General features: G+C 40.8%; 1 protein-coding gene across 1 annotated transcript; it reads left to right on the top strand.

Annotated features, from left to right (window-relative positions):
• Positions 1-1,003: 1,003 nt before the first annotated feature.
• Positions 1,004-24,793, top strand: LOC101163758 (E3 ubiquitin-protein ligase CBL). The gene is made up of 15 exons (XM_011483913.3): positions 1,004-1,659; positions 3,739-3,986; positions 9,530-9,676; positions 9,909-10,065; positions 12,841-12,962; positions 13,056-13,193; positions 14,278-14,365; positions 14,523-14,654; positions 15,341-15,550; positions 15,643-15,759; positions 17,725-18,005; positions 18,365-18,532; positions 20,098-20,195; positions 20,583-20,768; positions 20,967-24,793. Exons 1-15 carry the CDS (start codon positions 1,516-1,518, stop codon positions 21,287-21,289), a joined length of 2,559 nt encoding a protein of 852 aa, XP_011482215.1. The 5' UTR covers positions 1,004-1,515; the 3' UTR covers positions 21,290-24,793.
• The last annotated feature ends 1,557 nt before the right edge of the window (positions 24,794-26,350 follow it).

The raw sequence follows: 26,350 nt of genomic DNA, 5'->3' as shown, positions 1-26,350 counted from the left end.
CTTAAAGGTTAAAAAAACCCAAATTTATTTTAATGAATGTTAAACTTGTTTGTTTGATAAGTCCTTTCATATTAGTATGATTTTTACAGAATAAAAATGTTTTCTGACCTGACAGATACCTTGATGTATTCTGCAAAATAATTTTTTAAAAATTGTTTTTTTGTTAAAAATAAAATACTTTAGCAGTATGAAAAATGTTATGATTGGGGGTGGTTCATTTAGGCAATAAAAAAAGACAAAAGGTAGAAAAGGAATCCATATCTAAACATAGACACATCAAACTTAGGATATTTATATACACACATGCTTACATATACATATATCTATACTTACACACATGCATTTCTACAAAAATGTTCACCCTCAAACACACGCAAATGATGTCTTTTTCATCACTCTTAATTATAAATAGACATCATTGCACTTGTGCATACTCTACATGATTAAGAAGCCATTAAATATTGATATGACATTTGTGTTCACAGTTTAAAGATGTGAAGGTAACAATTCATAAAGTCTAAAATAAAATGTATGAAGTAAAACTCAACATTTAGGCTTAATAAAATGAACAATAATGGTCCGTAAATACATACATACTACTTTGATGGAATCAGCGTGGATCAATGAGTTTAAATCATTTAAATACATTTCAAAATGAGAACTTTTTATAGATTATTTTTCCTTCTTATTTTTTTTTTTTTGGATGGGGGGGCACCAATAATTTTATAGTCATAAACAGGAAATTTAATTAAAGTTATTCATTGACTTAGGAAATAAAAGGTTTTTTTTGCTGTGTGTTTTTTTATAAAAATCTAAAAACAAACTTCCTAAAATGAAATGTGTAGATTATTTTGCAGAAAAACTGAAAATGTTATGACAAAACGTTTTTCTTTGCAAGCATAAGTGTGTTGTGGTTTCATTTGATAGTTTTTGTAAGGGGGGGGGGGGGTACAAATAAACAATCAAGAAAACCTTATTTATTAAAAGAAGTACAGAAAAAATTGTGTGTGTTTTTTGCGTTTGCATTATCGTCGAGCCAAGCTTTATTTTGAAGGTCCGGCCGGACATCCGTGTTTACTTTAGCTCCTGGCTCGCTGTTGGTCGAAGCTGCAACTCAACCTGTTTGTTCATCGCTCTGTGTGGCTTATTAACACCCGACTCATATCTCAGAGTGATTTTACTCGCCGTCGCCAGGAGGAGACAGGTCACATATGGCGTTTTTGACAGCAAATACAGCAACATAACGAGTATGTCGCCAGCTCGATTCTCGCCCGGGAATTAAAATAGTATCTTGTGGAGTGGAGTAGCTTGTTAGCTAGTAGCAACATCGCGTACAGTTTTACACACAGCCGTTTTTGTTCTCCCTGGGCTTGGACAGCCTCTGCATGACGAATTGTCGTCAGCCAGGGCGTTAGGACAGCGGGGTTTTTGTTGGATAACGTGTCGAGAAGAGCTCCCACAGTTGTCCACTCCGGCCCCGGGGCTAACCCCCCTCCCCGGTCATCGAGCAAATTAATGGCCGGAAATCCGAGGAGGGGCGCCGGTCTCATCGGTCTGATGAAGGACGCCTTTCAGCCTCACCAGCAGCCTCTTCAGCCTCACCAACCCGCGGTGGTCGATAAGAAAATGGTGGAGAAATGCTGGAAACTCATGGATAAGGTAAATACTGACGTTTTGCCTAACAAATGTCTACCTGTGTTTTGACTCCTGGCCTCACTCTCTGCTTTTATATTTGGATCCTGGCTGTACTTACTTAGTTTGTGACACCCATTAATAGTCCTTGAGGAAACTTTCCAATTGCTTTGGTGAAAAATGGGTCACTTCTAGGAATCCACTTTTTTATATATTCGATCTAAAATAAGGACAGGCCTTTATTAGAAAAGGTTTCACTTTATTCATTCCTGCCACTGCAGTTTATCTCTGCAGAAACTGAGACAAGACAGGAAAGAGGAGAGAGATGGGGAGACAAGACTTCACTAGATATTAATGCAGCAGGGCTGAAGGAAGATGAGAGAGCTTTAGATAAGACAAGACTTTGGTATGCGGGTGCTGTGCTTCCTCAGTTACACCTACAAAAAACTCACTTTATAGCCCTGCCTGAATCCTCTTCATGTTACGGGTTTAAACGATTTCACTCCTCAGTCATATGTCAGCTAACTGGGGTATTTAAAGGAATTGTGCCAAATAATTTAAGCAGAAAAAGGCTCAACATTAACAGAACAAAATAAGGCATTTGATCTCATGATGCAAAACTGCACTAGTCGAGATTTACATTCATTTTTTTGGTCATTTTTATTGGCATTCTTTTGTAAAAATCCACAATCTCTGATTGGTGCCGCTTATTTAAAGACCCACTTCAATGAAAATTTTTAACATGTTCCTTGTGGCACTTTTCTAATGATGGGTGGGCATTTCGGAGTATTTCCTTATTCAAATCGTTGTAAATTAGGAGCAGACTGAAAAAAAAAGCCATTTGAAAAAGATTGTAGTCGTCAAACTGCAATCGGCAGACCACTCCGCTCCATCCCGATGAATCCACTTGCTTCTTCATTTTCTTCGTCTGAGCTGGCATCTGGATTGAAACTGTACGGCTGGATAGCTCAAATTTTGCTTGCACCTGTGAAGTTAGGTTGGGGTTGTGAGGGAATGTAAGCTAGCGGGAGAGAGTGTAAATAAAGGCATGATGGGAAATGAGTGAAGGCTTACTCCACGCCAAAAGTGGCATGAACTCGGAGGTGAATTTCTAATAAACTAGTGTAATCATAATTCAAGTACCACTGGGGCCGCTTTTAAGATAGCATTCCCACTGAGGTTATTGGAGTGGGATTTGAATGTTACGAAAAAACTTAAATAGTACAAGAAATGATTTGCAGATCAAGTTTAGACTCGTGTCTGTCAAAACATGTACCCTAAATACAAATGCACGAGAATCAGAATTTCCTTCACTGCCATACTATTCACAACTGCAATATGATGCTCCTACGGTGTTTAACAGAATATATAAAAGTCAGGATTACAAATAAAAACCCAGTTTGTTGTTTTTATCTGTTTTTATCCTCATCAATTGATACATTTAAACAGATATTCAAATATGTTTTCAAACCAGTTTTTTACCTCATGGTGTTTGTTTGCTGTTCTTAATGGAATTCTTCCTTATGAGACCTTTAATGTCAGCTGACTGAAGAATAACTCTTCTAGTGTTGAACTTCCTGAACGTTTATGGTTGTAACAACTGGTTTGTTGGTGACTTTATGGGGAAAAAACTCAGAAACGGTAAGGAAGTTTTAACATAACTTTAAGCATTTTTTTGCCATTGATTGTTTGAATGCACAAATGTAAAGAGATTAACTTTAAGCATCATTACATTGTTTTGATCCCAACTTTCCGATTTAGTCGTCATAACCAAAAACACGAACGTCCAAAACGTTGACATTTTGCAACCCCAAAGAAGAAAACTGTTTCAAAAATAAAGGAAAATGCTTGAATAGAGTAGTTTTGTTGAGCTTCTTTTAGCGCTTCAATTAAACTTAAATCTAGAACTTCACACCAGCTTCTAATCCAACTGGAAAACTGTAAATCTGTGAAGGATGTTTAAGCTCCCAGGAGATAGCTGCTGCTTTTATCTCCACCAGGGTTGGGTTTTTTAAATGTCACTGTGGAGCTATCACATGTTTATTCCGCGTAATCACTGTGTTTGCATTTTACCAGAGTCCTTGTGCGTTTGTGCTTCCCATCCAGGTGGTGCGTTTGTGCCAGAATCCCAAGGTGGCGTTGAAGAACAGCCCGCCCTACATTTTGGATCTGCTGCCGGACACGTACCAGCATCTGCGCACCATCCTGTCCAGATACGAGGGGAAAATTGAGATCTTAGGAGAAAATGAGTACTTTCGTGTGTTCATCGATAACTTGACCAACAAAACCAAGCAGACCATGAGTCTGTTTAAAGAAGCAAAGGAGAGGATGTACGAGGAGAACTCACAGCCCAGGTAGGAGCATGATCTGGACTGGAGATGTTTAGCAGGGTTGTGGTGGCGATAGCTTATACCGTGAGGAAGCAGCTGGGTGACTTGTGCTGTTAAGCAGGGAAGTGTTTGGGTGAGCCACAGATGGTCTGAGCTAATTATTGTTTGTCTTGCTTCCAAACTATAGAATAATCCCTTAAGATCATGATCGCATAGTGACACCTAATCTGGTAGCACTGCTTCACTGAACAGAAGCTAAACTGTCTGTCTGCTGTACTTTAAGTTGCATGATCCAAACTTTGAGTTTCACGTTATGACAGAAAACAGCTACTGTACTATTGATTTAAAACGAGTGACGAGCAGAAATCTCTGCATACAATCCCTTTAAAGACCCGCTCCGATGAAAATGGGGTTTTTAACATGTTCTTGTGGGATTTTTCCTGATTGTAGAGGACATATAGGCCTGCAAAATAAATGGCATACTGTGCAATATGCACATCCCAAAGGACGGGGAAAATCGCAATAACTGGTTACTTTAGATGTGCTAAAACGATCTTAAAGCAGCTTGAAGTATTTAGCAAGTCAAATAAATCCATTTATGCATTTGATGTTTTGAATGTTTTTGGTTGCTTTGCTATTTGTTTCATATATCGCAAGTTATATAGTCATCTCAATATTGATCACTAATATCGCATATCGCGAGTTTTCCTTATATTGTGCAGCCCTGAGGACATATATTAAGAAAATCAAGCCAAAACCGCATTTCTGAGTATTTCTTCATTCAATTCACTATCATTCAGAAGCAAAGCAAAAAAGTGCTCATTTGTTACGTAGAAAACACAATGGGGGGCCACAGGCTCCCTGCTCCGCTCCATTCTGATACATCCACTTGCAGACAAATAGATCCGTGTTCGTCTTTGTTTTCCTTGTCTGAGCGTGTATCCGGCTCAAAACTGGATAGCTCCAATAATGCTCACCCTTTTGGTTGCATTAGGTTAGAGGTGTGAGGGGCTGTAAGCTAGTGGGACAAAAACAGAGAGTTCTCAGCAATGGGAAGGGTATTTCTCACCCCCCTCCTATTTTTATTTTTCTTGAGAAGGCAAATCACGTTTAGCTTTAAAAAGTAAAATATACATTGGTTATGCCTTTTCATTTATGTCAGGGATGGGAATTTCAGGAACTATGTCCTAGAAAACGACACAGGGTTTTTCATTTTAGCTAGAAATGACAAAATCACTCCAATCATTTGAGCTATTTTAAAAAGCTTTCCCAGTGCTCTTTTATTATGGGGTTATGCAATTTTTTTCGACAAAAATCAGAAAACCTGCCGTTTCTAGAGCAGTTTCAGGATTGTCTCCGGCTGGCTTACAGCCCCTCACGTCCCCAACCTAACATTACTGGTGAGCAATATTGGAGCTATCCAGTCGTACAGTTTTAAACCAGATGCCAACTCGGATGAGGAAAACAAAGACGTACATGGATTTAGTGGGAAGTTGGGCCCACGCATCATATTTTCCATGTCAAAAATAAGCTATTTTTCAAACGGCATTGTTTTCGTCTGCTGCTGATTCACAATTTGAATAAAGAAATGCAATTTTAAGATTAATTTTTTTTATACATGTCCTACACTACTTTCACTATGTGGGTCTTTAAGTCAGTTATTTTAAAATAGAAGAAAACTTTTTCTATTTTTAAATGCCACTAAAAGATCTTAGAGATTTTGTCTTATTTCCCCAACAAGGTGTTCGACAGTTCCCCAAAGAAAAACACAATAAATAACCATATACGTAAGATTCAAGTCAATAAGGCTGACATCTGGTTTCAGATTTTTATGAGGGATTACATGTTCAGTCAGTTTTTTTTTTTTTTTTGCTTTACACACGTTTTCCACCATGACAAAGGGGAAATGTGTCTTGTGGAAAATGCGGTTGAGTCACATGAACAGACTGAAATTAACGACACAGGTTTAATCGAAGCACCATAACCACGTTGTCTTCCTGTTTTGTTTTTTTTGTTTTTTTTAAGTCATCACTAAGCAGGAGTTCATCCTTCCCTCCCAAACTTACTACCAAGCTATTCCTTTTTTCTATCTTCATCGATAAGTGTTGTCAGCTGCAAGTATCTGTCAGCCGGGGCTATTTTTAAAGAACCGTCTCCTTAACTGAACCATCAAATTTGCTTTCATTCATTTCACTGTGACACTTTGATAAAATCGTGGCCCATTGGGTTACATTTCCTCTTTATGCTTACGGAAACATGACTAACTTTTCTGGCTTTTTTTTTCTTTTCATTTTGCATAAGTAGTAAAAATTTGACTTCAATATTATTAATGTTCCTTTTCTAATCAATTCAATAGCTATTGACTTATTCCGTTTCTTGCCAAATTTTTGCTCAGCTGTACAAATATCTGTGTTGGCTGCTTACATTTGGCTTTATCTGGAGATGAAAAGTAAAATAAATGTAGTTAAAACTAATTTGGTTACTGACAAGGAAACCTAAAACGGAGGCTGATCTTATGGGAAATATTAAAAAGAGCAGCAGTTGTCTTCATAGCGCCATGGTTAACAGGAACTTAAATACCAGAAGATAAAAATCTGATATGTGTATCTGCAACCAGAATGTCTGCAGCTTCTGCATCTCTTCTGTAACTGCTAAACTCATTGAGGTTGAACCCAAATGAGACGGTGTGGTATTCTACAGGGGCAGACTGAGTCGTTTTCCATCATTCTAGAAAAGATTTCCAGAATTTGTTTTTATAAATTTACATCTAAAGAACAGATGTTGTAGAGTTTCATCTTTGAAGTCATAAAGTATTAAAGCTGCTTTTTGAAAGATTTTCTGTATTAAGCTAAATTTAATTCAACATTTTTTGTGTTTCTTTGTAAATAAAGCTGTTTTTATCCACTAACTACTATTTAATAATTGTGAAAATTGTTTAATGAACAGTTTTTAGAACACCTTTGCTTCTGCAAATATTAAATTATTTCAACATCAAGTATCTAAGGATGTGATTGGGTCAGCACATTGTTTTTCTGTTCACCATTCATTAAATGGTTTTTATGCACTTCCAGCTCAGAACCATAAATAAGTAATTAAATATAGATATTATATTTTAGCTAAAATCTGTTATCTTTGATCAGAGATGAGTCTGCACGGACCGCAGACTGATGAAGTCTCAAAACCTCACAGAAACTCTACTATTGCAGAAAAAATAAAAAAAAAGAAATCGCATCACATTAAAATGGAGAAAAACCTAAGATTTTCAGAAGGAAACAAACTAGAAGCAACAACAGTACAAGCTGCAGTAAAAGCAACAGTAGAAGCAGTAGCAGTAGAAGGAGTAGCAGTAGAAAGAGTAGAAGCAGTAGCAGTAGCAGTAGAAGCAGTAGCAGTAGCAGTAGCAGCAGTAGCAGCAGTAGAAGTAGAAGCAGTAGCAGTAGAAGCAGTAGCAGTAGAAAGAGTAGAAGCAGTAGCAGTAGAAGCAGTAGCAGTAGCAGTAGCAGTAGCAGCAGTAGCAGCAGTAGAAGTAGAAGCAGTAGCAGTAGCAGTAGAAGCAGTAGAAGTAGAAGCAGTAGCAGTAGCAGTAGAAGCAGTAGAAGTAGCAGCAGTAGAAGCAGTAGCAGTAGAAGCAGTAGCAGTAGAAGTAGAAGCAGTAGCAGCAGTAGCAGTAGAAGCAGTAGAAGTAGAAGCAGTAGCAGTAGAAGCAGTAGAAGCTGCAGTAAAAGCAACAGTAGAAGCAGTAGCAGTAGAAGGAGTAGCAGTAGAAGCAGTAGCAGTAGAAGCAGTAGCAGCAGCAGTAGAAGCAGCAGCAGTAGAAGCAGTAGAAGCAGCAGCAGTAGAAGCAGTAGCAATAGAAGTAGAAGCAGTAGCAGTAGCAGTAGAAGCAGTAGCAGTAGAAGCAGTAGCAGTAGAAGCAGTAGCAGCAGCAGTAGAAGCAGCAGCAGTAGAAGCAGTAGAAGCAGCAGCAGTAGAAGCAGTAGCAGTAGAAGTAGAAGCAGCAGCAGTAGAAGCAACAGCAGTAGAAGCAGTAGAAGCAGCAGCAGTAGAAGCAGCAGCAGTAGAAGGAGTAGAAGCAGAAGCAGTAGAAGTAGCAGTAGAAGCAGTAGCAGTAGAATCGGTAGCAGTAGAAGTAGCAGTAGAAGCAGTAGCAGTAGAAGCAGTAGAAGCAGCAGCAGTAGAAGCAGCAGCAGTAGAAGCAGCAGCAGCAGCAGTAGAAGCAGCAGCAGTAGAAGCAGCAGCAGCAGCAGTAGAAGCAGCAGCAGTAGAAGGAGTAGAAGCAGTAGCAGTAGAAGGAGTAGCAGTAGAAGCAGTAGCAGTAGAAGCAGCAGCAGTAGAAGCAGTAGCAGCAGCAGTAGAAGCAGCAGCAGTAGAAGCAGCAGCAGTAGAAGCAGTAGCAGTAGAAGCAGTAGCAGTAGAAGCAGTAGAAGCAGCAGCAGTAGAAGCAGTAGCAGTAGAAGCAGTAGCAGTAGAAGCAGCAGCAGTAGAAGCAGCAGCAGTAGAAGCAGCAGCAGTAGAAGCAGCAGCAGTAGAAGCAGCAGCAGTAGAAGCAGCAGCAGTAGAAGCAGTAGCAGCAGCAGTAGAAGCAGCAGCAGTAGAAGCAGCAGCAGTAGAAGCAGTAGCAGTAGAAGCAGTAGCAGTAGAAGCAGTAGAAGCAGCAGTAGAAGCAGCAGCAGTAGAAGCAGCAGCAGTAGAAGCAGTAGCAGTAGAAGCAGTAGCAGTAGAAGCAGCAGCAGTAGAAGCAGTAGCAGTAGAAGCAGCAGCAGTAGAAGCAGTAGCAGTAGAAGCAGTAGCAGTAGAAGCAGCAGCAGTAGAAGCAGTAGAAGCAGCAGTAGAAGCAGTAGCAGTAGGAGTAGAAGCAGTAGCAGTAGAAGCAGTAGCAGTAGAAGCAGCAGCAGTAGAAGCAGTAGCAGCAGCAGTAGAAGCAGCAGCAGTAGAAGCAGCAGCAGTAGAAGCAGTAGCAGTAGAAGCAGCAGCAGTAGAAGCAGTAGCAGTAGAAGCAGCAGCAGTAGAAGCAGCAGCAGTAGAAGCAGCAGCAGTAGAAGCAGTAGCACTGTATAACTTGATCACACAGGCTAAACGTCCAGGTTCCTGATTCACAGGACGATGCCAAACGATCACATCCTCACACTGATCCGAGAAATCATGATCTGCTCTAAATTCACATTTTGTGAAGTAATATTTCAAACTAGATGTTAAATATTTTGCTTTTGGTCTAAATTAATATTTTATTCTTAGATTTCTTTGATAAAAATTTGTTTTAAATCTGTTCAAATACAAGTGGATTGAAAAAACAAAAACACTATTTTCAATAGCTGCAGATTTAAAGAAGATGGAATGCTGGAAAAAAGCTGGGATTTACTAAGATTTACTAAGCTAAACTGGATGAGTTATTTAATAGTTTTTTAAACACTAAGATCCAGTGCCCATGGTGAATTATTACTGTAATAAGTCTGAAGGCTGTCAGCTCACGTTTAGTACTTAAAAATATATTTTTTTTATTCAGTTTAGATTTTTAGTGTGTGACGTTTCCCTCTCTATGCTCTTCTCTTGTCGGGTTTCCTTCCCAGGCGGAACCTCACAAAGCTGTCTCTGATCTTCAGTCACATGCTCGCAGAGCTAAAAGCCATCTTCCCCAATGGGCTATTTCAGGGGGACAACTTCAGGATTACAAAAGCTGATGCAGCTGAATTTTGGAGAAGGTCATTTGGAGACAAGTGAGTTTTACGCAAGCTCTGATAGCTAGCGTCTGACTCTATAAATACATCTGATGTTGCAGACGGGTTCTAAAGACTTGTGCCTTCAGCTCATCTAGAAAATACGTTTAATAATTCTGATTAAATGTTAATAAACTTATTATTTGTTTTTTAATTTAACTTTTAATTTCATGTAGATAAACATGATTGTTTCCAAAGACTACAAATATGTTTTCTCCATTTTTGTACTCAGAACCATTGTGCCATGGCGAACATTTCGTCAAGCGCTCCACGAGTTTCACCCCATAAGTTCTGGCCTGGAAGCCATGGCCCTCAAATCCACCATCGACCTGACCTGCAACGACTACATCTCTGTCTTTGAGTTTGACATCTTCACCAGGCTCTTTCAGGTAATATTTGCAGAGTCTTTGCAGGAAATGAATTTGTATCAAAGGTCTAAACTATAAACAGAACGCACACCAAAGATCTGTTTTTTAATCCTACGATTAGAAGTATAATACAAACAAAGTTTATCTCTAGCACAGTTTAATGCTGCCTTCACACCAAACTCAAATCATTCTCTTTTGAGGAGCATCAAGTTTCTCTGTCTCTCTGTGACCCAGTTTGACTACTTGCTGTCCTGCATTAGTCGAAGGAGGGGAGTAAGTTGAGACGTTTTTACCATTGTCTGGATACAAAGTTGATTTATATGTTCAGGAGGAGGAAAAATTGCAATAATGCGCTTCTCCTCCATGTTGATTTTAAACTCAACCCACTCGTTATATCATCAACGCGTCACAGGCCAAATCTGGGTTCCTGATTGTGTGTGCCGTGTGCCCACAACAGGACCTCTGATCCCGTCTATACGGAGACATTTGACCGTATCTGAGAACGGTTTACTTGCTCATCCAACGAAATGTTCAATTCCGTCCGCGTTTTTTTTTTTTTTGGGCAACATGAATGTCGCCATGTTGGAGCCAGATGTCAGTAAACAGTAGGGATTGTTCTGAGTCATCGTTTCTATGGCAACCAATTTACCTGTACCAATTGTAAGCGGGCTACACAAAATCTGTCAAATGTTTTGAACTTTGCATGTGGGAGCCAGTAGACACTGCCTGCTTTTATTGAAGCATCTGATTAGTCGGGAAAAAATAAGACTACCGTAATTTGCGGATTATAAGATGCTACTTTTGTCACACGCTTTCAACCCAGCGGGTTATTCAATGATGCGGCTAAATTATGCATTTTTTTGTCTTTTTTTTTTTTGTTATGCATTTTTTTCTAACAGCGGCTAGGGGCGCTCGAGCACAAAGGGGAAGGGTGAGACAGGGGGAATACAGTAAATGTGTCGAAGAAGACGGGAGTTTAATGTAAATTCCTGCTTTGTGAATGAATAGCACAAACAGACCCTCATCATGGAAAATGCAAGCAGAAATGCATATGACGCAGCTTTCAAGTTAAAAGCAATCGTTAAAAGCAGTGTGAAAAAAATCCACCATCACCAACGGGTTTGGAAAAGCCGGACTGCTGCGTGACGGAGAGGACAGCGCAAGCTCAGGAGTGAATTTACCTCAGAGTGACACTGAAAGCGACAACAAAGGAGACACAGAGAGAGTGTGGCGAAGAATGTCTGGCGCTATTCCAATCCAACATTGAGGAGGAAGACTTCCATGGTTTCAGTACACAGTGACTTTTACCAGTATGTTTTTTTAACCAGCCCTGTTAGTGCTGTTACTACCATATTGCTGCCATGTCAAAAGCTCAGGTATAATATTAAAACGTTGAAAACTCTTTCTGTGTAACGTCTTTCTCTGTAAATATATCATGTGTTGAAACTTTCTTGCGATTACCGTATTTTCCGGACTATAAGTCGCACTGGAGTATAAATCGCACCAGCCCAAAAATGCATTATAAAGTAGAAAAAAACACAGATAAGTCGCACTGGACTATAAGTCGCATTTTAACTTTCACAACCTTATATGGCACAATCATAGCAGACTGTTTATCTAATAATTTCACAGTAATTTTTTCGCAAACTTATTTATTTATTCCATTCATGAAGCATCATTGGCCAACTAATACTCTGTTTTCATCCTGTTTTTGTAGAAACAGTTGTCATTTTTATTGCATTTCTGAATCTATGAAATCATTGGAAAATAGAACATTATGTTGTTAGCCTTCAAGATCTTACTGTAAAAAAAGTTTGCTGATTCTCTGAGTCACTTAACATACTCTTAACACTTAACATACCTCATACATCAAATTGACCCAGGAACATCGTCTCTGTTCCTCACAAATGAACATAACAGGAGGGTTAACAATGTATTTATTTCAATTTATTTCTAATATAAGTCGCTGCGGAGTATAAGTCGCACCCCTTGCCAAACTATGAAAAAAAGGGCGACTTATAGTCCGGAAAATACGGTACTTTTTTTCTTTCTGACGGTGGTCGGAAAATGCAGGGGAGATCCTCTCCGCTGAAGGCGGATCTTCCTTCGCGGTTCATTTCCCCGTTCAGACCCTCAGAGCCCGTAGAGCGGGTTAATAAAGAATCATTCACCGTTCGTCTGGGGCAAACCTTTTATCACAGTTCCCCTTCACTCTGTATATCAAAAATGAAAGCGCTCCCCCAACACACTTTCGCTCTCGCTCCCTCTTGCGCTGCACACGCTCCCTCTTTCTTACACAGTGGCGGTTTTAGCACATACAAATCTTCATTCTACAACACATTTTCCAATGTGGGCACATGCAGCTTATAGACTGGTGTGGCGTATGTATCTACAAAATGGTTTATCCTTTAAAAATGTAATGGGTGCGGCTTATAATCAGGTGCGCTTTATAATCCGGAAATTACGGTAGCAAAAATATGTTAAAGTATCAGAGCAAGAATGATTATTCTGACCAATAGAATGGTCTTAGAGCCAGTGGGTACTTCAGTTTGGAACGACATAGGGCAGGGATCACTCAGTCCAATTCTACTGCACCATGTCATTGACTAAACATTGAAACTGGGTGCTCCTGCCGTGCAAGCTGTGTTCAATGTGGACGTAGCTCTAGGACTATTTAATCACTTTAACTTTCATTATTGGTGCTTTATTCTGTTTCACACCTGCTTTCCATGGATCTTTTGGAGTTACTCCTCATTTCTTTACCTTCAATTGTTTGCTTGCATGTCTGTGGTGCAGCCATGGTCGTCTCTCTTGCGGAACTGGAACAGCCTGGCAGTCACACACCCTGGTTACATGGCATTTCTGACCTACGATGAGGTCAAGGCTCGACTGCAGAGATTCATCCACAAACCTGGCAGGTGAGAGCAGCAATGAGAGTCTGTGGTAGATTATAATCTACAAGGACGCTTCCTGAATCTGCAGCCGCCTCAATCTGTCCGTTTCTCCCTCAGCTACATTTTCAGGCTGAGCTGCACTCGGCTGGGCCAATGGGCGATCGGCTACGTGACGGCAGACGGGAACATCCTGCAGACGATCCCCCACAACAAACCCCTCTTCCAGGCCCTTATTGATGGTTATAGAGAGGGATTGTAAGTCAAATCTTAGCATGGTGTCTAAGTGCCAATTTATCTGCGCTAGGTTCCATTTAACGTAATTACAGGGAAGAGCGCTGAAGAGTGCCATCCTGCACACCAAAGCCTTCATTAGGAGTACACCCTGATGTTTGCACGTTACGCCTTTCTAGTTTTGTTCATATAAACTGCGGTATTTTCAAGAAATGAGTAATTACAGTGTGACCTCTCACTTGTTCTGAGAGTTGGAAGCAGAATTGTAAAATCTTGTGGAACTTCCATTGCGGGTCCTTCTGTATTACAGGACGTTTCTGTAACCGTAGTTCCTTCATTATGACTGAACCGTGCCAAAAGTCAAAGACGTTATCTCTGTGTCTTTTCATTACTGCAGTTGGTTATTTAACTTGTTTTAACCCAGAGGATATTGGAATTCCTTCAAATATCTGAAAGTAAAAAAGAAAGACTTCGGATTACATTTGCCATCATTTTGTGTGTAGGTTAATTGCAGTCTGCTGTGTTCTTGAAACCTGCTGCATAACTTCCTTATAACACATTAAAGAGAAAGTGAACAGAGTTATTTTTATAGGGCTTATACCATTCAAAATCACATTTTTCAGCTATTAAGTATATTACATATATATATATATATATATATATATATATATATATATGTTCTGTCCGCACAAAAAGAACCCCTAAAGTGGTATTTTGATCCGTTCACGCATTGCTGAGTATTCCTCTAAAAAGTTTAGCATGATTTTTATCAGCGCAGTTACAATACTAACAATGCTGGACTTACTTATCTATGAAGAGATGGAGAACAGTCAAGACAAGTGAATTTTAATTTCTGTTTGAGAGAACTGTATAAAACGTGTTGTTACTTCCTTAAAACATCCAGAATTGTAAAAAAAAAAAAAAAGCTGACTTATAAGTGACTTTAACCTATGGAGGTTATATCTAGAATGCAACTCCCACGATAAATGCAGGAACGATGCTTTTTATTTTTTATTTTTTTAAGACCTCTGTGTTAAGGAAAAGCTCCACAAAAGTTCTCACAGTTTGTGTGTTTTTTGTGTTCCTCTTTTGAATGCTGCTTCTTTAGCTATCTCTTCCCTGATGGCCGTGCACAAAACCCAGACCTCACCGGCTTGTGTGAACCGTCTCCTCAGGACCACATCAAAGTTACTCAGGTTAGTTTCGGTCGGGTTCGCGCCTTCAGAAATGCTAACTGCACAAGGATTTTTAGTGCCACAGAAACACAAATGCATTCCGGATGACATTTCTGCTGACATTTAGGATTGATTAAAGTTTAATGTCTATGAATCTCCTTCTGTGTCGGCCCTGCAGGAGCAGTATGAGCTGTACTGTGAGATGGGCTCCACCTTCCAGCTGTGTAAGATCTGTGCGGAGAACGACAAGGATGTGAAGATCGAGCCCTGCAGGCACCTGATGTGCACTTCCTGTCTGACGGCCTGGCAGGTGAAGCTGTTGATCATTAATGAGCTTTTTATTCTTAATTCATAAAAAAATTTTCCCCTCAAAATCAAGTTTTAAATCGGATCCAGGATGTTTTATCAGAATTACAAAATCCATTTCGTTTACTTTCTTTTAATTGATTTTTTTTTTTAAACCAAAGCGTTAGGTAAAAAAAACAGTTTAACTTTTCAAAACAAAAGCTTATTTCATTTCGTCTGATTTTCCCCAAACCGCAGTTTTAAATAGTGTGAAGCCAAAATTCTGCATTAGCGCCCATTTGATTGGTAGAATTTGTACTTTAATATGAAAAAAGTTTTTTTTCGTGGTAATGATTTTTTTTTTCATCTATACAAAGAAACGTCCTGTTTAGTTTGCAGAAATTTTTCAATTAGCATCAGGGTAAGAAATGTTTAAATGCTTTTAATCAATAAACTAATGTTTCCATGTGGATATTTTCTAATTACTTAATTAGGCCTTTTGTGCATTCATTTCAATTGACCTTAGTATTAACGCAAAGAGCCACTTATTTATTTTTTATACATTTCTTTCCAACAGGCCAAAGTCCATTTATAGGTGAATTCACACACTAAAATCACGACTTTTTTCAAATGCAGCATTTGTAGTCCCGGAGCATCCTCGATGCAGCTGGAGTGGTCACTCAGCGTTTGTTCTTCCTGCCTTTGTTTCAGGAGTCGGAGGGTCAGGGCTGCCCGTTTTGCCGCTGTGAGATTAAAGGCACCGAACCCATCGTAGTGGACCCCTTCCACCCAAAAGCCAGTGGGGCTTCTTTTGCCGGTTTTCAGGCTTCCAGCAGGGCAGAGGCTGCCGCTAACGAGGAGGAAGAGGACGATCGACTGGAGGATCAGCATCTAGTCATAGGGAGGCTGGCCTGCCGCAAGGTAACGCGTTTCAATGAGGTTTCAGATGATTCTTTTATTCTGTTTAAATGGAGGAATACATGTTTTTAGAGTGTCTTAATGTGAATGTTCAGGTTGAACGCCCAGCATCTCCAGTGTCTCAGCTGCCTCCGGTCCCTCCACGTCTTGACCTCCTGCAGCAAAGATCCTCCTGCTCTCACGCCGCTTCGGGTCAGGGAGCTGCAGCTAAGGTGATTTCACGAGGGCACAGTCAGAGCATCTGGCTGTTGGACCGAACTGAATGTAGAAACCCAACTTTTGTTTGGTTTCTGTTTAAAAATAATCATCATAATAATAAAAGCAGGCTTTTATGCATGTTTCTGCAGATGTAGACTGATCTTTTCCTAAAAGATTTCAGTGGAAAAATATAGGAGAAAATAAAACCACTGTACTTTGCTGATGAGACGATAAAAGGGTTGCAATTACATCATCAGTAACTGCCCCTCCACCATGTTGAGGGCAATCCTGGAGGGCAATGTTGGAACAAAGTGGAAATGAACGTGAAATTAGGGAATATCAACAGCAGTTGTGGCCCAATGAGCTCATAAACTAGCAGCAAAAAGTCTGAAAAAAGGCCAGATTACGATGAAACCGACTGCTTTGCCAAAAATACTGCATCTCAACTATTATCTGCGTTTGTCACCGAACCCGGTTTACACAACGCAGGAGATGTGTGCGTACAAGGGAGTAGAAGCACGTAATCCGATCACACCAGGTCAGGTTTGGGATGTTGCCACTGCGTTTCCCAAAGCGGACATTGCTGCAATCACAGCTGTCTTTGCACGTTTGAAAGCGATGCAAAACATACAAACTGGTGCTCGGCATGCATTCACTCACAACACTACACACACATCTGCCACTCTATCACGACTAAAGATGATTGCTTTAACAACATTAACAATGGAATAAGAGAATTTAATGGTATTTAGCCAGAATGTATGCATTGTTATTTGCTGCAATTCCTCCATAAATATGGACACCAGCAGCTTTTAAATGCATACAACTAGTTTATATGTAGCTAAGGTTTACAAACTCTAACTGGCAAAACGATTCGAGCAATCTCGTAGATTCGCCAGAATAGTTTGAGTCACGTCCTTCTGATTCAGTCTCACCAGCCGTTCAGTTGACACGTTTTTGGCTTTTTTCTCCCTGACGATTGCAGGTCCATTATCTATAAAATCCCTGATCTGATTCCCGGTTGTGACAGCCGTAAACACCACAGGTATTGCCTGCCCCCCTAGCGTGGCGGACAGGAAGTTCACTGACGTCAATTGCAACTCGTCTACAGACTCAACAAGGAAATGCAAATTAGCAAAGGAAACTTTGTGTTCATATAATTTGACTATTTGAGGTCATGTCATTTTATCTTTTCTTAAAAAAAACAAAGTAAATAGAAAAGGGGTGTTTGCTTTTATGCTGCATATGTTTTTCATAGATTATATGCAAAGAAGGTTTTACAGTATCTTCTGCCACCGTAGCAGACAGAGGCTTAAATGGCAGAAAAAATAAATTATAAAAGATTGTTTATCTGGTATCTGGGAATAAATGCTAGGCGTGGTTTTCTGCGTCCTGATTGGCTGAAGAACATTGTTGATCAATCTCTGTGCCATGTCTCCTGTACAGAATACATTCAGTTTGCCACAGTTCCATAAATATTCTACCTGATCAGATCTTTTTTTCCATTCCGTAAAACTGGACGTATTTTTCAACGTACTTTAAGAGTTTAAACTAGAGAAAATTGTGAAAATGTTTATCTCTGGGTAAAGTGGGTAAAGCCTATAACCATCATAACGTAACTCCTACGATAAACAAGCGACCTCTGTACTGCTGGGAAGATCTTAACATATTTATTTACATTGTACAACTTTTCTCAGCTTTGATTTCAGAAATATTCTGCCGCCACCTTTTAAAAATTAAAAAATAAAATCCCATTAATGCAAACTTTTCATTTAATATCTTCACTTGTTAAAAGCTTGTTTTTATGTCAATTTTAAATCCTTCATGTCTAAATGGGCTGAAATGCTATACTAGCTTCCATTTTGAGACTATTTAAAAAAAATGCAGAAAAATAAGGTCCACGTTGTCATTTTTTCCCCCCTTTCTTTGCTTCTCTGCTGGTTTTCAACTACCAACTCCCCCTCCTGCCTCCATCCCAGATTGCGGCCACACACAGAGACAAGCCTCTACCTCCTCCTCCAGCCCTGAGGGAGCTGCCACCTCCTCCTCCTCCTGAGCGGCCCTCCCTGGCCAGCCAGGACTCCAGACTCCAGAGGAGACCTCTGCCCTCCACCCCTGATCAGCCAGCCTGGGCCGCCAACTACATGGTCCCACGTCCCGCAACAAAAGCCACGCCAGGCCCGCCCCCCACCCCCCAGAGCAACGGAGAAGCCGCCAAACCACACGCGGCGACCAACCCCGTGTACTGCCTGTCTGCCAGGTACCAGCAGCTCTCAGGGAGAAAGAAGCCTCTGATCGCATCAGCACTCAAATCTGCAGTATTTCCCATCCATTCATAATGAAATCCATCTGTGCTGGAAAGAATTTTGTCAGTAAATGGCTTCTTTGATGGGAAGCCTTGCAGTGACCTCTTCCAGCGCTTTGTTTGGATGTGGTCACTGTGGGCGTGACGGTGGTGCATATGTGGGCAGTTCCACACACGCAAGGATTCTAGGAAAAGCCAGCTTTCATGAAGCTTTTCATCGTAAATCTTCGGTCCAGATCTTAGTCCATATTTTTATGTTGTTAGTCACGTACCCACGTTTCAGCGGCTGTCTCGTTTTGTCTGCTTTCCCTCAGGTCCCTGCCAGCATCAGGGGCGTCCAGCGGGGAAAAGCCATCATCCGACTCAGACGAGAACGAGTACATGAGTCCCACCTCCCTCCCCGTCTCGGGTACTTCTTGGGTCTTGACGGGTTCCTTGGTGCCCCCACCGCCAAGCCAAGCAAACAACCACAATGACGCAAGGTAAACACAAGAACAAGGGTGCCTCAGAGAAATGACCAAGCACCACAACCACCATTTCACCGAAATGTTCCTCATCGAAGAAACCAAACCTGTGTCTCACTGGTGAGCTTAGTTTCTGTCTGGAGCCTGAGGATAAACATGCTGACACCGTCCACATTAGTCACACTTCAATCATATATAAACTAGGTGAAAGCAACCTTATTTAAGTTTTACAATCAAAAAGGCAAATGTAAAGAATCCCAAAACTGATGGATGCTATCTGCATCTTGAATATTTGCCTCCCACTTCTGCCAGCAGAGATGACAAACCTCTTCACGGCTTCACCTTTCTCTGAAAGGGTTATTTAGTTTTCTCTCTTGTCAAACAAATGCAGTTTGAAGAAGGTGTTTACTCTTTGACGCATTTCAATCACCAGCAAAAATAACCCTGAGAAGGTTCTTCTTAAGAAAACAAATTCTATGTAACCTGTTTTTTTTAAACAAGAGGCAAAAAAAGGTTTATGAAATGTTAGTCTCATACCTAGAAATGACATTTTTTAATTTTATTTTAAGATGCGGAGTATTTTCTGCTCTGTTACTTCCTGTTTTCTGTTGTGTAACCACTTCCTTTTCTTTGCTTGAGGTTTAACAAACTTGTCATTGCGGCTTTATAATTGCTTTTTTATCAACAATTAGGCTAATCTAATTAGATAATTCCCTACAAATAGCGTTTTGATTTTTAAAACATTTAGGTTTCCATTATTCAGAGGCATTTTTGTCCAGCAGGGGGCTCTGCAGCCACACTCTTTATACTAAAGCATCCAATGTCAAAAGGGCATTTTTTCCACATTGTTTAAAACATTAACAAGTGTTTAAAAATGCTGAATTTGGGGAGATAAAGGAGATTTTTTGATGAAATGAAGAAACTGTTGTTCCCACAAGTAAAAAAGCATATCACCCGCTATATTCTTGTGACATGTTAAATATCAAGTACATCGACTTAAAAAGGGTCATACCAATGGTTATATGAGAACCGGACTGAGTGACCCCTCCCCCTGGCATTTTAAACAAGAAGTCAAACAAGAAACAAGAAGCCACAATCCGATAAAACAGCTGTTACTCAGTCATTCTATTGGTCAGAAGAACCATTCTGGCTCTGCAACGTTTTTCAACATGTTCTTGATAATCCTTTTTTTTTTTTTTTCTCTGTAGTGCAAGTTAGAAACTGGCCAATCAGATGCCTTAACAAGCTCACTCCTGATTGGTGAGAGCAGTTGCCATAAAAGTGATGACTCGGGTGGAGTTACACCAATTAGTGCTTACTGACGTCATCTGGCGTCCATGTCACGAAAAAAATGTGGACTGAATGGACTTGATTTGGTTGGAGCCATAAGTAAACCGTTTTCTATGGGTGATGTCCCTCTCATTCGGTCCATACTCGCCTGCTAATGGAGATGATTTGATCTTGCAGTCAGGATCGGTATCGTCTGGTCATCGGGAGGGGATGTTTCAGGACCTTAAGGACAAAGAAGCAGATTGTTGGTGATGTGTCCGTGTAGTAAAACGATGACGTCTTTCTTGTGGCAGTGAAATGGGCGACAGCGACTCCGAAGACCCCCAAGTGTACGAATCCATGTGTATCATCCACAGTCAGGCCGTGGAGACAACTCAAGCCTCTGATTTGGGTAACTGCCCTCGGCTGTCTTTTGGAAGCATTTAAAAAATTTAGTAATCTGAAGAAACGAGAAGCAGTTCAGGTTTTTTTCTTCCTTAAAATCCCACTCAAGTTGATACATCAAGACGCGGAGCTTGTGGTCCGCTCAGCACAATTTCTACACCATTTTATTGCTCCAGATTCAAATAACTACCTAGAAATGCTATTTTGGGCTCATTTTTTTTAAACATGCCCTTCTTGATCAGAAAGATGCCATAACACGTAAAAAAAACCCCATGATTTTCAACAAAGTGGGCCTTGAAAGCAGAAGCATCATTTTAAATGGAAACATGGCAGTAAAGTTTTTTTTCTTTTCCACCCGTGTTTCTGAAATTAATGGCGATTTTTGGTTTTCCAGAACACCCTCCGCTTTCTGCAGTGGCCTTCCAGGACAAAAAGGAGGACACCGCTGTGGAGGATGTTTACGAGTACGACTGTCCCCGACCGTTCGTCCTTCCCGCCCCCACCCGCAGAATGCTATCAGAGATCAACAAAACCTCCGCAGCCTTCAGTGTTCTCAGCTTGGACTGTTCGGTAGAAGCCCGTACGTATTCATACCAAAAAAACTGAAGAGCACTGATTAAAAAATGTTTTTAAATGATTCTAGATTCAAACCTTTAAGTTGTTTAGCTTTATGTCTTGAGGTTGAGTCATAATCGTTTTTCTTGAAACGTTTCAAGGTTGCTGTGTCTTTAGCTTTACGTTTTCTCCTAACAAAAGGCTCTCTGACTTGTGTTTCCAGATTTGTTCGCGGCAGGTGGAGAACCTGAACGCCCCCCTAAACCCCTCCCACGTCGGGCCAACTCCGACCGACGGCCTCGACCGTTTCCTTCTCCGCCACCTGACATCCCCGCTGCCTCCTCGTCGTCAGCCTCGCCCCTTCCTCCGCCTCCCGCAGGCCCCGCAGGCCCGGCCCTGAACGGAGAGATCGAATGCCTGATGTCTCAGGGCTACTCGATCCAGGACATCCAGAAAGCGCTGATGATCGCCCACAACAACCTCGAGACGGCCAAGAACATCCTGCGAGAGTTCGTGTCCGTCCCCACGGCTCAGTTTGCCACATAGTCCTGCTCCGGGCCTGCTGGTCCTCTCGTCTGTCTCCACTCTGCTCCATGTTCGTGGACAGCTTTTACCAAGCACTTTCCTGCAGGGCCACAAGGGTTTACTCCGAGGTAACGTTTGTCATATCTCCTGACAAACCTCCAAAGTTCCGTGTAATCAGAGTTGATTCTTTGTTTTCCTCAGAATTTTTGGTGTGAAACTGATATTTTTTTTAAGCCAGCGCCAACTGACATTTGGAGATGAAACGTTTGGGCCCAGCCAGCGGGAGCAAAGGGATTTTGGTTTCTTTCGGTTCATCTCATTAAGCTCTTTGTGAGCCGATTACTGCCTACAGGAGAGTGGAAGCCTTTGAAACGAGCCGCCTCCAACGCCGAGCTGCTCTCTTGTTACATGTTGAAGTTACACGGACTGCTCAGCAGGGGGAGCCGTCCCTTGCTGCTGTCCAGTTCAGCGCTTTATGGGCTAATTTGCAAATCGTGGCGTACAGATTGGTGTCGTCAGAAGTCAGTGAAAAGTGTGGTGTTTTCGCGCTCTCGCTTGTGGAATGTGGGGATTGCAGTTCGTTGTCGGTAGTTACTGCAACTCGCTCTGATGTCTGCTCCAAACATGAGAACGGCCTCGCGCTTTCATGGAGTCCTAACCTGTTGTGTTGTGTGTAAAAGAAAAAACAAAACAAAAAAAAACTGTAAATCACTGAATTAGAGTTTTTATGTGACGCCATCACTTACAGTCAGGAGTTGGTTTGATTTAGACTTAAGAGTTGCTACTCACTAAACAAACGTCAAAACTATTTTAGGGTTAAAGAAATGCTAAATTTCCCAGACAGTAAGACTTTCAATACCCACTCCGATCATCCACGTTTCCAAAATCCAAAAATCGGTCGTTTTCTAAGACATAATTTCTGCAGAGCAGCAGTAGAATATGAGAAATTCACCTCTTAACTGGGGGCGGGACACTTGGCGTGGAAAAAGCCCCTTCCCACACACACACGTGCTTTCCTGCTAGCTTATAGCCCCTCACACAAAAATGCAGCGAGAACATGTTAAAACCTCCAAAAAACACAGTTTTCATCGGAGTGGGTCTTTAAGCTGCTCGTTCTACAAACTTTCTATCATCTTTTGCTTATTTTTTAGAAGACTGTTCCGTTTGTTGCAAACATCTGCATGTCAGGGCTTCCCTTATTAGTTATTGAAGGTATCAATTGGAGACAAGGGGCTATAGAAGTTCATGTTTTAAGGATAGAAGTCTTCATATGGGGCCTGAAATCTTGTGGTGTGTGACTAATCTGGTTTCAGTTCCTCCCCCTGCTTCAGAATGAAAATGACTCGGTTTTGAACGCCTCTTGGGAAAGTTTTTATAGCTACAGCCTGTTGAGCCATCAGGAGCTTTTGACATTTTTATTAAACCCGCCCTCACTATCGGTTGTTATCTCTCGGTAGAAAACATTTCTGCTTTACTTGGAAAAAAGACCTTCTACACAAGCACACAGCAAAGGTGCTGCTGAAAGCTTCTGGTTGAGCTTCTTCACATCTGCAGTAGTTGCAGCATCATCATCTTTAAGCGCTTAGTTTTCCAGCTGCAGATGTTTATCCATCAGACCTGGGAAAAGCGCTCCCTCCTAAATTAACACGCATGCGTCCCTTTATTTGAACTTCCCGTTGCACATTCCACTCCTGAAATGTGATCTCAGCAGGCCGCCGCTGGACTCGGAGCCGAGGCCGAGCCTGAAGCTGAAGTTTTAGTCAGAAGCATCACAGTGAGGAGACCGAGCAGCCAGATGTTTTCCTTCTCCTCTCAAAGGGGTCAGGAAAGAAAGATGAGCTTTGTCCAGATACAAGAACGCGGAATAAATGGAGTGCAGCATGCTTAGTAAAGTGCATGGATCCCTTTTGGCTGAACTCAGGGAAGAGAGCGCCACCACCTGAGTGCCTGAAGGTCTTGACACATCAAGCACAGGAAAAATGAGACTTGTGGACTCAGGAGCTCCATAATCAACCAGGTTTTAAAGTCAAACAACGATAGAACAGTCTTCGTACGTTTCCTGACAGCCTCGCATCCTCTCAACCAATCAAAAATCATTTACTCCCCTAAGCTCAGTCCCTAAATGTCACACGGAATAATTCTAAAACTACGATCATCCACTTTCCTCCCTCATTGTAGCAGATGAGACTGAATCACCGTGACAACCATTTAAAAACATGTCAGGAAACTGAAGGACTGGTGAGGAAAGGCAAGCCATCGGTCTATAAATTGATCGGTGTCCCTTCCTGTGAATGTGTTTTTGTTTGAGACTGGCAAGCAAAGCTGAGATCAAGGACCGTCACTCAGCTCTCCACTGGTTCAACCGAATATCTGGTTTATTTTTAGGGTTTTAGAACTTAAGGGAAACTGAAGAGTCTAGAAAAGTTCAGAGAGAACCCCACACAGAAAGATCCTGCTCCACCGCCACACCTGATGTTTCTGAAGCAGGTTTTGGTGGCTGCCCTCTTCTGGTAAAGAGGGAAACTGCAGTTTGAAGCTATTCAACTGTGGGTTTAAAAATTGGAAACGTCACTTTAGTTATATGGTTTTAGGTGAACCATGCATTCTTTAAATAATTAAAGTGGCCTGCTGATCATTACAGCATTATGAATTCAAGAATTATTCTCGATTGGGTTAGTTCTCAGCCAAAATAACAAATAAATAAAAAGGTTTTTGTCTTAAGTTGCTCATGAAACTTGCCTTTACATAAGCTTCATATATAGGTCATATTTGCACAAGCATTCGTGTTTTGACACAACTGGATGTCTGGAAACCACATGCATGACAGATGTTTTTATTTTGTTTTCTAAATATAGAGTGATTGGGTAAAAAACCTTTTCAAAGTAAAATTTCAACCGCTCAGTTGTAAATGTTGCAGTAATGTTTCCTGTAAATGTGCCTCCTGTCATTTGCAAAATGCATGAGGAGTTGAAGCTTAACTCTTTATTGGACTGGTTGATATAAAAAAAAATAGATGGTAATTTTTCTTAGTAAATTTTTGCCTTTTAAAAATCCTTTAAATTGTATTCAACACAGCAGAAATTAAAAGTTAGCTTTGGTGCCCTCCGCTGGTCAAACTTTGTAAATGACATTACTGCCCTTCCCACTTTATTGTTGAACTGATCACAGGAACACAGATGAAGAATGTCTCGCTATTCCCCTCAGATTGATTTCTACATTTGCAGGGGTTGAGTCCTGAACCGTGAACGCGTTGAGGACGCGCTCACGCTGAATTACTGCAGTTTTTCCTCTGACCCGCTTGGTAATCTCAGCTCCCGCTTCAGATCCACTGACTAATCAAATGTGATGGTTAATCATGTAATAACTGGCCTTTTTTGACAGGATTTTTGCCTACTAAAAAGTTGTTGCTTTATCATTATTGTAGATATTTTTATTTATTGTCTTTTTAATATCCTATGTATTCATTATGCTGCCATGTTTAATGCCTAAGCCATTAAGAATTTTAATTAAACTGTATTTTCTTTATTTCTTTGTTTCGTCGTATATTAACACAGATCACCAAAAAGGTTTTATGTTTATGTAATTTGCACTTAATACTTAAGAAAATCCTGTTTTTAATGCAGAACACAGACATAACCCTGAATACTTTACTTTTTTGTCTTTGGGGGGGAAAACATCTTTCATTTTTAGTTGCAAGCAGGAGGGCTTCAAAATAAAGGGATCTGAAGACAGTTTCTAGTCTCTCAGGAACACTTCTCTACACTGGTCACATCAGGAATCTTAGTTTTACTTTTCTGTGGCTTGGTTTTTGATGAACCAAAAATCTACCTGAGGACTTTTTTTTTTTTAACCACACAAGGGGTAAGAATGTCTCTCGGTCTGCTACCAGAAGTCAAGATTTCCCTGCTAAGAAAGAAATATGAGAGTTGGAGGTCATTTCAGCTCCAAACTGATCTGAAAAGTCAATCACTCCATCTGGTGGTGCAGAACATCTTCAAGTAATGAGATGAGCTTCCAGCATTCATGATTCCTTTTACGGTTTGGATCCAGATTTTTGGGACAGACATTGATCTGGTATTGCAGGCCTGGCACCACCAGACCAGGAGACATCCAATTTACTCCACACATGTCCAGAATCAATTTGAGCATTCATTTGGGGATCACGTTCTCCCAAACCCAACCAATGTAAATCCTGACTGAACTTCTCCAAGAAGAGCCCCAGCTTTTTTATGGAGTCATCTCAACCTTTTTTGGAGTTAAAATGGACCCCTAATCAATTATGCATTTCAGTCTATTGTCCCTCTCACTGTCAAACAACCAGGAAACAACTCACTGAAAAAGGAAGTCCTTGGACAACATCTTCATTTGGCTTTCTTGTCAGAAATATCCTGTCAGTTTTGCCTTTGAGCAGCAAAAGTGGCTTTGGTCCCAACAAGGTGCAGCCAATCCAGCTAATTACCTTGAGGATCAGCACTAGGACATTATTACTTTAGTCCAACAAATTATACTTTTTTTCTTTTCAAAAAAGATCAAATATTTTAAATATTTTTGCACAAGTCAAACCAGGATTTTCTTGAAACTTCTGCAGATGATTTAACGTTTTATATTATAAGAAACCAGTCTGAGATCACTCCAGCTTTATGATCCAAGGCATGATGGATCCATGCTTTCATGGTGTTGACGCCATATTCTGACCCTACCATCTGAATGTGACAGCAGAAATGGAAACTCATCAGACCAGACAACGTCTTTCCATTCTTCGTTTGTCTTGTTTTGGTGAGCCTGTGTGAATTGTAGTTTCCTGTTCTTAGCTGACAGGAGTGACAGCCGGTGTGGTCTTCTGCTGCTGTAGCCCATCTGCCTTAAGGTTGGATGTGTTGTGCGTTCAGAGATGCTCTTCTGCAGTCCTCGGTTATAACCCGTGGTTTTTATAGTTACTTTTGCCTTTCTATCAGCTGGAAACAGTCTGGCTATTCTCCTCTGATCTCTGGCATCAACAAGGCATTTCTGCTCACAGAACTGCTTCTCACTGGATATTATCTCTTTTCTGATAATTCTCTGTAAACCCTAGAGATAGTTGTG

This window comes from Oryzias latipes, chromosome 14, assembly GCF_002234675.1.
Source record: "Oryzias latipes chromosome 14, ASM223467v1".
Lineage (NCBI taxonomy): Eukaryota > Metazoa > Chordata > Actinopteri > Beloniformes > Adrianichthyidae > Oryzias > Oryzias latipes.
The sequence above is the reverse complement of the archived record's forward strand: the minus strand, read 5'-3'. Positions and strand labels throughout refer to the sequence as shown.

Bases quoted from the DNA above. Each gene is read 5' to 3' on its own strand.
- LOC101163758 (XM_011483913.3), top strand. From the start codon at position 1,516: ATGGCCGGAAATCCGAGGAGGGGCGCCGGTCTCATCGGTCTGATGAAG. The intron at 10,066-12,840 runs GTAATATTTGCA...TCTGTGGTGCAG, and splicing joins TCTTCACCAGGCTCTTTCAG to CCATGGTCGTCTCTCTTGCG. The intron at 20,196-20,582 runs GTAACTGCCCTC...TTGGTTTTCCAG, and splicing joins AACTCAAGCCTCTGATTTGG to AACACCCTCCGCTTTCTGCA.